The 11,983-nt window shown below is 42.2% G+C and overlaps 1 protein-coding gene across 4 annotated transcripts in view; it reads right to left on the bottom strand.

Moving 5' to 3' along the window:
- LOC120507784 (fatty acyl-CoA reductase 1-like) overlaps positions 1–11,983 on the bottom strand; it is a 118,606-nt gene that overhangs the window by 4,969 nt on the left and 101,654 nt on the right. For all 4 annotated transcript variants that reach the window (XM_039720873.1, XM_039720888.1, XM_039720895.1 and 1 more), the window contains exons 7-11: positions 10,298–10,416; positions 9,124–9,191; positions 5,516–5,687; positions 1,632–1,761; positions 665–792 (exon numbers count right to left, since the gene is read on the bottom strand). In XM_039720873.1, the coding sequence (XP_039576807.1) occupies positions 665–792; positions 1,632–1,761; positions 5,516–5,687; positions 9,124–9,191; positions 10,298–10,416 (617 nt within the window). The remainder of the gene's footprint in view (positions 1–664; positions 793–1,631; positions 1,762–5,515; positions 5,688–9,123; positions 9,192–10,297; positions 10,417–11,983) is intronic.

Here is an 11,983-nt window from a genome sequence, read left to right as displayed (position 1 = left end):
AGGAGCTGACAAGCAAGGTTCTCTTATTTGGGTGAAACCCCATCTTTAGAGTTGTGAAATTATACAATGATCATAAATGGTCTTCACTGTTGCAATACTGCAGCACTGGGATATTTTATGTTTTGGGGAAGTGGATTAGTTTACATCATCAATTTCAGTGGTATTACTGAATTTTTCATATTGTAATGATCCTGTTTTCTTTCTGTCAAGCAAAAGCTTCTGCAGTTCTCTAATTCTCATTTTCCCAGTGTTTGACCAAGGGAAAAAAGACACCTAAAGACCTCAAGACTTTTTTCATTTTTTTAAGAGCCCTTTTAAGATAAACTGTATCACTCCACCACAGTCCATGGTCTGAGGCAGTCAGCAGTCCATTCCTGAGGTCCCTATAAACTTCCTAAAAATGATACATGAACGATGAATTTGTTTAGGATTCCTTGCTATGGCAAACTATCCCCTTATTCTATGTTTGTAAATACTGACAAACTGCTGTGGTAAGAAATAAGTTATTTATGTCATATTATTATTATTATTATTATTATTATTATCATCATCATAATTATCATTATCATTATCATTATTATCATAATAATTTTGCATTGTAGCTAGACTTATTTTCCCCGAAGTTAGCCAGGAGCTCTTCTCTTTGTCCCTGAGTGTGACTTACTTGCGTAGATGCTGCTTTGCTGCTGGAATTCCAGCCATGTCCTCATTTAGCAAGTACTTCTTAGCACCTATGCAGTAGCTCTCAATGTACTCTGACCAGTGCAGCTGGCGAACATCAAAGTTGTATAACTGGGATTTAAAGACAAATAGTGAAAGCTGAACACCAGAGTTCAAAACCAGTTCATTTGAAGCATCAATTCTTCATTGATCTCTGTTCCTGACAAGGCCCTCTCTCTGAAATTCTCAAAGCTCCCAAGCACTGGCAGACTGTGTTTCACAGCTGCTGGTTAATGTCCCACCCAGTTGGGAATCTGGGCAAAGCAAGCAGAAATGTAGCACTAGCTAGCAGAAAATAAAGGTGTCTATCTTTCAGGTGGCAACTTTTCCATAAATACATATATTTTTACGCACACACACACACAGAGAATCATGGAAGAAAAACGGCATTCCACACAGGCAAACAGATTCAAATGAAAACCTCCACAGAGTTTTAACATTTCACAAAAATTATGTGTAAATAAATTAACTGGACATTGAGTCAACAGGTGCCTCTGCATCGGTGTTACTCTCAGCTCTGCTGCACTCTCTTTTGGCAGCTAGATCAGCAGAAGTCCAGGAAATGGATCACTTTGGTGTTTGGCATAAACAAAATCATGTTGCAGAGCCAACTACCACAGTTCAATTTGGGTGCTCATACTGGACAAATGGTTAGCAAGCCTCGGGCAGCTGTCTCTAGGAGCAAAGAAAGGCTTTGTAAAGAGGAAGAAGTTTTCATAGAATAGGTTGTGTTGTCAGTGACCTGAAAATATTCTCCTGTGATAAATGGAAAGCTCCTGAAATAAATAATTTCAGATTAAAATAAATTACAATCATCTAGATATCATTTAAATGCTCCACAATACACCAAAAATAATTGCTGCAGATGAACAGAATCTGAGATTAGCAACCCATATTCAAGATATAATTACCTTTCTGTCCTCTGTGTTAAGGTGACTCATTAACATATTCATATTATCTGAAGACCAGTTCCAGGACTGGGTGGAGAAATACTGCAGGAGTGTCATAGACTTGTGCAGCCGATTGATAATCTTCATCATTCTGAAACAAAGGGGAAGCATCAGAGGTGAGCAGGAAATCTGACCTTATGTAGAAGCTGCTGCTTTGTGTTTCCACCAATCCAGGTGAATAAACATTCCAATTCCTCCTGAGCACTGCCCTGCTACTCGCTAGGCTGAGAACTTGCCCAGCAAGTCCCAACTGCTCCAGCTGAGCTAAAGCCTAGAGCTACCCAGCTTTAATTGTTGGCTCCAGCATGGGAGCCAACATCATTGCCACTATGTCCACCTCACTGGTCTGACCTAAGCAAGGGCTGGAAGCTCCATCTACCTCATGTTCCACCGCTGTGGACAGAAGAGCCCATCTGAGCTGGCATGAAGCCTGTACCACAAAGGTACAGCACTGCTGTGCCCAAAGTGGGTACTTCTCTTTCTGCCACAGGAATTTTCTTGTGCTCCCAAGCCTGAGTTGTGAACTGAAGCAAGGCTCTGATTTTTGGCAGTAGCTCCAGTATTTGGTGACCACATCTGCAGTATGGACCCTGAGCTCAGAAGTCATTTGCTCAACTTCAAATTTCAGACACAACCAAAGAATCACAGAGTAGTTTGGGTTGGAAGGGAGCTTAAAGATCATCTTGTTCCAACCCCTGCCACGGGCAGGGACACCTTCCACTATCCCAGGTTGCTCCAAGCCCCATCCAACCTGGCCTGGAACAGTTCTAGGGATGGGGCAGCCACAGCTTCTCCGAGTATCCTGTGCCAGGACCTCACCACCTTCACAGGGAAGAATTTCCTCCTATACAATCTAAATGTACTTTTTTTTAAAGTTTGAAACCATTCCCCCTATCCTATGATTACGCTCCATGATAAGAGTGCCTCGCCTTTTTTTCTACTGGTCTGCTTAAAGTACTGAAAAACTGTTACCAGGTCTCCCATGTGCCTTTTCTTCTCCAGCCTCAACAGTCCTGGCTCTCCCAACTTGTCCTCATAAGAGAGGTGGTCCAGCCCTCTGACCATCTTTATGGCCCTCCTCTGGACCCCCTCCAACAGCTCCACGTCTCTACTGTCTTGCTTCAGAGGCATAAATGCTTAAGGACTTGGGAAATGAAGGTTTAGGTCCTCTGATGTGTCTTGGCTTTTTCTTACTAATTTTTTATACAAAAGTGGATGATGGTAATGCTGTCCTACGCTGCAGGATTACTTTAGTTGTCCCAGTGGTGATAAGTGAAAAAGACCTCTGGCAGTTGTTTTAAAGTGTGATGTAGAAGGCTCGGTCAATTCTGAGAGGACACCATGTCCTCTCAGACTGGGTAAGGGCAAGAGAAAGCATTAAAAGGCTGATTTTTGTGGAAAACAGAGCTGTTTTCATTGAAAATATTGAGCTTCCCAGGGGGTAACACAGTTGCTGTGACAAATAAAACGTGGCAGTCTGTGGGAGAATGGTGTGAGGCTGGCCTCTCCCCACGCAGATGCGACTGCCACCGTGATAAGCACTCAGCACAGCACAGCAAGACATAATGAGTCCATCAGTTTAGAGCAGAACTGTGCAGCTCACCCAAAGCAACTGGAAAGAGCACTAAAACCTTAGGCACTCCTTCTTAAAGTGGCTTTCATTTTAGAAGCAAAGCAGACCATCGGATTAAAGGAACCTTCATTCTGAATAATTATGTGCACATCGACTGAATGCAGTTTATCTGAACTGCTTTGAATTTATTTCAGAATAATCCTCCTGTGTAGGGCGAGCATCATGGGGCAAAGCTTTGTGAATATTTTAATACATTTTAGGAACTCGGGAAGAAGAAATGCAGATAGATTGGAAAGATCTGAAGCTGCCCCTCAAGCTGACTCCCCAAAATGTTTAAAGTGCTTAGGACTAATGGAAACTGATAGAAAAAAGAAAGGATAAGAGAACCAACTCTTCAGTATGTGGGAAAAAATCTTCCCTGTGAGGGTGGTGGCACAGGTTACCGAGAGAAGCTGTGGCTACCCCATCCCTGGAACTGTTCAAGGCCAGGTTGCATGGGGCTCAGAGCAACCTGGGATAGTGGAAGGTGTCCCTGCACATGGCAGGGGTGGAAATGGATGATATTAAAGCTTCCTTCTAACCCAAACCAGTCTGTGAGTCTATGATCTGAAGAGGTGTGTGTGAAAACTGCATTTCATGTCAACTGTCTGAGATCAGTTGATGTGATCACATTCAAAACATTGACTAATAATTTTTATGAAGGAAAGGTCTTCTGCAAAACATCAACTGAGTAGAAACACGGCAAAGATTTCTTACAGGAAATCTCATATTCCACTATGGAGGAACTGAGAGGAATAAATTGAGTATTAGCTCTCACTGTGGCCACACTTCAGACATGCATTTTGTCTTCTAGAAAACTTTTTACAGCAATTATTTCTTTATTTGCTCCCATACAGAGCCTTGCATGAGGAGATCCTCAGGTGAGACGGGATTGCCCCAAGGGACTACTAGGGGTATAAAACCACATTATGTTCTAAGTCATGGATAGATGTGCAGCACTCACAGGAAACCACTTAGGGCAGTTTTGCTTGATATCTGGAAATTTATGTGAAATGAGATTACACCTAAAAAGGTTTCTTTTTAAAAATTTCATGTGGTTTACTGTCCTTAGACCATAAAGATCTGATATTCAGGTATCTGGGAAAAGAAGAAACTATGAGCTGCTACTGTTCTTCCTACCACATTGCAGCAATACCTGGATGAGCTGAAGTAGTGTTAAAAAAAATAAGGAGAACTATATTAAAAAAAGGGAAGACTTGGAAAATTCCCAGCTTCGTTGGTGAGCCATCTTTGCTGAGACTGCAAATCTTAAAGTTCAGAAGATCATGCTGAGTTTTGTTTAACATTTAACTACAGTATTTTTTGCAGGCAGTGTCCACTGGTTAATAATGCCAATCAGCTTAATGAAAAGAAATGTCAATTGCAATGGCAGTGCCAAGATCTTACTACTGCCCATTTCAACAAAGATTGGAGATTCCAGCCTGATTTTCAGTTTACCTCTATTTCCAGGGTAATTCTTTCCTCCTGGATAACTGGAAGTCTTTTTACGGACCAATCTGCCTCCAAAGCAGAATGTCAGTGATAAATCAGAGCAGCTGACATCAACACAGCACTGGCAGCCTGTTCTCACAGTGCACAACAAGTCCTCCTCTGTGGTGTCAGGGAGTAAAGGAGGACAATGTCTGGAGTAACATTACTTACAAGAGGATTCCTTCCACATGGAACATGGATATTGCTGTTCCTCCAAGCCATACCACTGCCAGTGCTATTAGTTCACTGTAATGGTGAACTGCCCTCCTAAATATAATTAGAATTTAATCATACTCAGAAACAGTTGCTTCCTAGATTTCAGACCAGTGCTGGAAACAGCTACTTAGGCATTTGATTTATGGGAAAAAACCTGTATTGGCTGGTATGTTCTCAACCTTGCCAGACTCAAGTCCATATGCAAGCTCACGCCACATAGGGGTGATCCCATTGGAAAGCTGGAGTGGTAGAGAATCTGGATATAGAGAAGACAGAAGACTACCAGCCCTTCCACCTTGGGAACCTCTGAAGTGTGTAAAACCAAGTTCAAAAGATGAGCTGTTCTCCAGGTGGTGGGAAGGGTGAGAACCCTAGGCTGTGCTTAACTACAGCTACGCATTTCCTCATTTTCCTCAAGAGAAGGAGACGGGAAGAAGCTGAAGGACTCCAGTTCTCATCACTGGTTCCAGCTCTGCTCTCCACAGGAGTGGCAGGTGTGCAGGAGGCTGAGGGCACCATTCCTTACCTGGGCTTTCTCCCCGTGAGCCTCATGTACAGGTCGTAGAGGATGGCGGGTGCCTTGTGGCTGACTGTGATCCAGTACTGGTTGATCAGGTAGCTGGAGGTCATGTGAGCGTTGGGTGTTCGGAAGGCCTGCTCCAGGGGGTTCCTTTTGAACGTGGACATGACGTACTGCCCTGCAAGGGAACAGGCATTTTTAACAGGCAATCACTCACTTCCAGCTGGGCTGGAAGCACAGTGCAGCAGAGCCCAAGTTGTGCTTCACACCTCCAGCCCACAGCTCTGAATTGTGTCATCAGAGCTTGGACCAGGTTGTCCCTTCTGCTATGAAAATCGATGACTCCATCTATTGCCTATTTGAAACCCAATCCTGCTCCACACTTAACACTGGCTGACAAATACCTCCTTGTCAAAGCACCTAAACATAAAAGAAGAAAAGCAAGCAGCCTTAAAGCTTCACGGAACTGCAGTTCTCCTTTCACCTGCAGCAGCTGTAAAATTACATTTCATTAGATCACTGAAAGCAAACTTTGATCTGCTACCATAAAATAAAAATTACATTTCTAATTTTCAGTCAGATTTTTCCAATGGGCTGATGTTTGAGTTAGTCTGTCACTTATACAGGGTGATAGCTTTAAAAATGCTTCACTATATCCTTTCAAACCACATTTGACCCACACCACCAAATGTCTGCCTGGTTTCAGAAGACCTCTGGATGCTCTAAGGCAGCAAACTGTCTTGCATTCTTAACTCGAAAACAAATGACAGGGTGGGAATCTTCCCTTCCCTCTGCATGTTAAGGCACAAAATATGCTGGGTCTGATTCTGAGCTCTGGCAATGGCACGGTGCCACAAAGTGGTATCTAGATGTGCGTATCTGGGATATTTGCATATTGCAGAGGCTTAATAGAACTGCACTAATTGAGTGTAAGACTATCATCCTAGGGACTGATAAACAGATGGTGCTCCTACTCCTGAGCACCAGCAAGCTCCAGAAAGAAGAATTTGTGGGTTTTTTCACTTTCTAAAAAATTGATTTGAGTGTTAACGACATCAATCTGTCCTCATATTATCATTTAGTCTCTAAGCTTATGTTACAAATGGAAAATCAGATGAGAATTTGCAAGCCATAAGAAACGTCCAGATCATCCTCAGATGAGCAGATTCCAAATGTAACATTCAGACAGGACTCTCCAGTGCCTGTGCTCAGCTCATTACTGCACTTCAAGCAGTGACTTTTGCTGCACTTCTGCTAAGAATCCCAAAGTAGAAATTTGTCACCTCTAGGAGCTACTGCAATGACTTAGTGGGTGGGGGGGGTCTTTCCCCTCCAACCTCAACAAAAAAATGCAGCAGCAAATCCTACAACTCAAAGGCAGGTTCTGCAGGAGGAGAACTGGACACAGGTCTCACCCAGGTAGACTAACAAGAATAAACAGAACTTAATTTTTGCCACACTGAGCATAATCTCCAGCCTGTTTTACGGTTTAGTTTTGAGGAGAAACTGCAAAATGTACTTCACAAAGTCAGACAAACCAGATTCACACTGCAGCAAAGCAGAATATGCTTATTCAGATAAAAATTTAGGTGTTTGACAACATCTTTGTAAAAGTAGGCAAAGTATTCAGAAAGTAAGGAAAAAGAAAAACCCCAAGACATAGCATTATTTGGAAAAGAAATCAATCAGTTAAGGTCCCTTTTAACACTCCCCCTAGGAGTTTTTATCTGTGTCTGAGGAGCTTTAGAATGAACTGCCTTGCAATGGGTGTTCCTCCCTCCCTCCCAGCTCATCACTCAAAGTGTACTCAAAGCATCACCATCTCCACCACTTCAGTTCCCAACCCTAGGTATCCTAAGCCTAATCCAGACTCTATTTCTCTGTTTGATCTTTCTCCCCTTGAAAAATCCCTACTTCCTTGTGTACATCTGTCACTCCTACAGCAGGTCCTGGTGTCACCTGGCCTAACCAGGTAGCCCAGGCCCATCCCTCTAAAATGCTCAGTCCGAGGCCAGGTGACTCCCATTCCCTTTCCTGGTTTCTCAGCAGCTTCCAGACAATCAGAACTCTCTATCCTGATGACCAGTCACACACCCTGACTCCTTGAACAGAATTATGTGCATCTCCCAAAAAGAAATCGGTAGGAGTCTGAATAAGGATTCAGACTGCATGCCTGCAGTCATAACATTGAGATGCAGTAAATCTTTCCCAAACTAATTTCTTCTGCCATGCAATATCTTTAAAGGCAAAATTTTGCAATTTAATACTCCATTCTTTGCAGCACGCTGCTCTCAGAAAAACTGTGGCTACAACATGGTGTAGAAAGAGTTTCACGGTGTCACCCAAGGGGAAAATTTTGCCTTCAGTTCCACCACACAGCTCAGCTGCTTATAGAAGCTGCTGCTGCTGCTGCACCCAGATGATTTCATGGCTAATCCCATAGTTATAAGCAGAACAACAGAATAAAATAAATGACAATGCACTAAATACATTGCTCTTTTCATCAGTAAATTTCCATTGAAAAAGGGTTAACAAAAGCAAGCCTCAGAAAGTGGTGCTATGGTGGCTTTTGCTGAAGTAGCAGCCTGTGAAGAGCTTTGCATTCATTCATGTGAAAAAGCCACGGAAGATCTTGACTAACCCTACTGCAATGACTTAGTGGGTGAAAAACAAAACAAAAAAAAAACAAAAAAACAAAAACAAAAAAAAGCCAAGAGCTGCATGTGGTGTCCTCAGCACTCAGCCAATTGCTGAAACCTCTTCCTTGCTAGGCCACGTGATCAAATATCACGGTTAAGACATTTATTCTGTAAATGCAGTTATGGTCTCATTCGCTTGGCTTATGTAAATAAGCCAAGGGGAAAAGCAGAACAAAGGCTGAGAGATGGCGTAGCCAGCCTCCTGTATTTAAAGCACAAAGAGATGAATGCAGGGGTAACAGAAAGGAAACCAGGCCCAGTACATCTGTCCATGAATGAACTAACTGTACACAGTATTTCACAGTACACAGCTGAGACAAATTCTGCTGCTTGGCTTCAGCATGAGTTTTTCACTTCAAGGATGTCAGGATGTGTCTCCCTTTCTTTCACCCCTGCCTTGGAAGTACATCCACTTGAAGAAAAGTCAGCCATGAAAATATATTTTTTTTCCCCCACAAAACTCATGATCAAAATACAAACTGTTCTTGAAGCCCACGTGTCATCTTACCATTTTCCTCCTGAAGTGCACACCTCTTATTTCTGTTCAGAATTTTCTGATGGACAAGAGAGACCATAATATCACAAAATCCTAGAATGGTTCACTTCCATAATATCACAGAATCCTGGAATGGTTTGGTTTGGAAGTACCCTTTATCTCACAGGACACTCACCCAAAATGCAGTTTGAATGGCAAACACCGAATGCCACTAAATTGTGGAAACCAATTCTTCAAAGTGTAAGGAACACTATGGATGCTCTCCATTTAAATGAGACCTTACCCATTTCTTTACCTCACAGGACCCTCACCCAAAATGCAGTTTGAATGGCAAACACCGAATGCCACTAAATTGTGGAAACCAATTCTTCAAAGTGTAAGGAACACTATGGATGCTCTCCATTTAAATGAGACCTTACCCATTTCTCCCCAGAAGAAAGGGTTGATTCCCCCTGTTGTGCAGTTGTACACCAACAGGTTTTTTGGTCTGGAAAACAGAAAGAAGTATTATTTTGAGATGTGAAGAAACTCTATTTTTTAGGGATGGGATTACAAAAACAATCAATTTCAAGTAAATTCCCAGTTTAATACCAAATCTGTTTTTTAGGGATGGGATTACAAAAACAATCAATTTCAAGTAAATTTAATACCAAACAAAGCTTGCATTTTTTGGTGTGGAACTAAACATGGATCACATTTGTTTTATTTCTTCCTTCAAAATAAATCAAGAATTAATCAAACAGTTTTCTTGATCTAAGCATGCCTTGCCAAGCGTGTCAAGTGATGAAATCAATACAGCATTTTTCTTACTGTATACTTGAAAACGGCACAGTTTTAATTTGGTGGATTTCTTAATAATGCTTTGAGGGGAAAGCTGGTGAGCTGCTCTTCAAGATCCTTTTAGGATCCTTATTTGGCTTCCTGGATGTAGCTCTACCCTTAGTTCAGAGGGCTTCCTCTGTCTTTCAAAGTAAAACACTTCTGCCTTTTATTTGCCTGGGTTTGATTTCTCAGTGTTGCATAAACCTCCAGAATAATTCATGTGGTTTATTCTCTGTAGCCCTACCTAATGATTGAAGGCCAGGCCAAAGGTTCACAGGAAAGGACCTTAAATCCTTAATATCACTTCTACATACTCTTCTCAACAATGCAAAGAAGGGACAGTTTTTTAGATCACATAACCTATAAGCCCATAATATATTTACATTGTGCAGTGTTTCCAAAGGAAAACAGAGCTTTTTTTACCAAGAAAACTCCAGAAGACACTTGAGAAGCTAATCAATGAGAAGGAGGCCCAAAAATCACTGCTGCAAAACTCTTTGCCTTCCGAAGAGTGACTTCTGAGAGGCAAGAAACAGGTCTGCCCCATAGTTGTAGAGACTGCCTAACTCTAAACCCCGCCTTTATTGCGTCACCTATGCTCTCAGTCCTTGCCCACCCACGGGGAGAAAACACCAACCAGAAAATCAATCAACCAGCCTCTTGCACTGATTTTTAATCAGTTCCTGGTTCCCTTTAAAGTGCTGATGTAGGGAGCAAATATTGCAGGTGTGTTGTCAAAGAGGAATGCTATAAAGAGGGATGCCCTCCCACCTGTGCACGGCCGTGTACCACCCGGCTGCCAGAGTCAGGTTGATGGCGACGTCGACGGGAATCATGTCTGCCACCGCTTCGTTGTTGGCGATGACAGTCCGCAGGATCCCTTTGCCTGCCTGTGGGACAGGGAGACAGGGAAACAGTCACCCATTTCAGGCTGGGCTGAGATTTAACTGGCAGGACTCCAGCAGCATGCACTGGGCACAGGCCAGCACTGTAGCAAGTTTTTTCTGTTGCAGATTATTTGGTTTCTGTGACAACAAAGACGGATCTCCCACGGGTCCTGCTGTCCTGCATTTCCAGAGGACACCTGGAAACATGATGATGTCTGTGCTGTGTACCACGAGAAAAGCTAGGACTTTTAATTTAACTTAATATGAAAGAAAATACCCAAGGAGAGAAATTTATCTGAATTTGCTGCTGCAAAGTGCATGCCTGAAAGTTACATTTTCTTAAATTACACAGGCATAAAGAGGTCTGAGTATACCTCAGAGACTACAGTCACTTTGGAAATGACACCTGTAGGACTTTTGAAAAGTTGACTACCTTTCCTTTGGATGCATTCACACTCTCCTCTTTTCCAAAGCTGTCTGTTGAGCACAAAGATACAAAGGATGGCCCCTGCCTTGAAGAGCACATCACCCACCAAAACTCAGTAAAAGGAATCAGTGCAAATACAAAGCACTGACAACCAAAAAGAAGAAATAGGCAAGAACAAAAAAATTTTCACCTTGCTTCAGTAGGAAGTGCATTTTTCAGGGGATCAGGCTACCCAAAATATGTACATTTAACCTGAATTATCAGGGGGTTTCCATGATGACCAATGAGGCTTTGGAGCTTCCACAGGAGAGGTATGGCAACAGCATGGCAGACTGGATCAGAAAGGACAAGGCAAAATACAGGAAGGTGGGAGTGAAATGGGGTGAAGGAACTTTACTTGGTGCGTCACAGATGAGGGCTCAACAGAACACATAACAGAAGAAACCCAACGTGGCAGAGTCATGGCTGCAATCAAGTTCTTTCTTGCATGGGTAACAATGTAGTGAGGCTGAGGAACAAGGGAAAAAGCTGATAGGATAAAAGTGCTGGTGAAGTAAGGAAGGATAAAAGCTCTTGTAATTTAGATCTGTGCAAAAGCAGAGGGAAGGACTGAATGAAGGAGCAAAAGATCATTTGCTACAGATCCATCAATATTTAAAAGATAGGGCAAAGGAAATGTTATAGCTTTTCTTAAATTATTTTCATACAATCTGAAACTCAAATTTCATTATAAAATAGATTAAATTTTTCTACAGCAACTAAACAGGAAGTGCCTAGTTGTGGAAAACCCCTTGCCTGAAGTCTGAAGAGAAAAAAAAAAGTCATTAAAAAAGCATTTCAGACTTGCTATTAACTTGCAAAGCACATACCACTATCTAGTGCTCATTGGTGGATTTTAAGGGACACTGTATCCCCTCTTTTAAAGGTGTTTATCTTTTGGGGTCTTTTTGGTGGCTGTTCTCCACCTCCTTTCCCGGTCTACAATCAGATGTGTTTGTTGCATTTCACAGCTTCCAAATAAGGGAATAATGCCTCTGACTGATTTAATTTTTTTAAATTTTTTTTTTAAACTAGGACTTCTGAGCAGTCCCATCTCATCCTTGGTGCATCAGTCAGAGGGATCACAGACTCTGACACAAACAG

Source organism: Passer montanus, unplaced genomic scaffold (assembly GCF_014805655.1).
Source record: "Passer montanus isolate IOZ18808 unplaced genomic scaffold, ASM1480565v1 scaffold106, whole genome shotgun sequence".
Classification (NCBI taxonomy): Eukaryota; Metazoa; Chordata; class Aves; order Passeriformes; family Passeridae; genus Passer; species Passer montanus.
The sequence above is the reverse complement of the archived record's forward strand: the minus strand, read 5'-3'. Positions and strand labels throughout refer to the sequence as shown.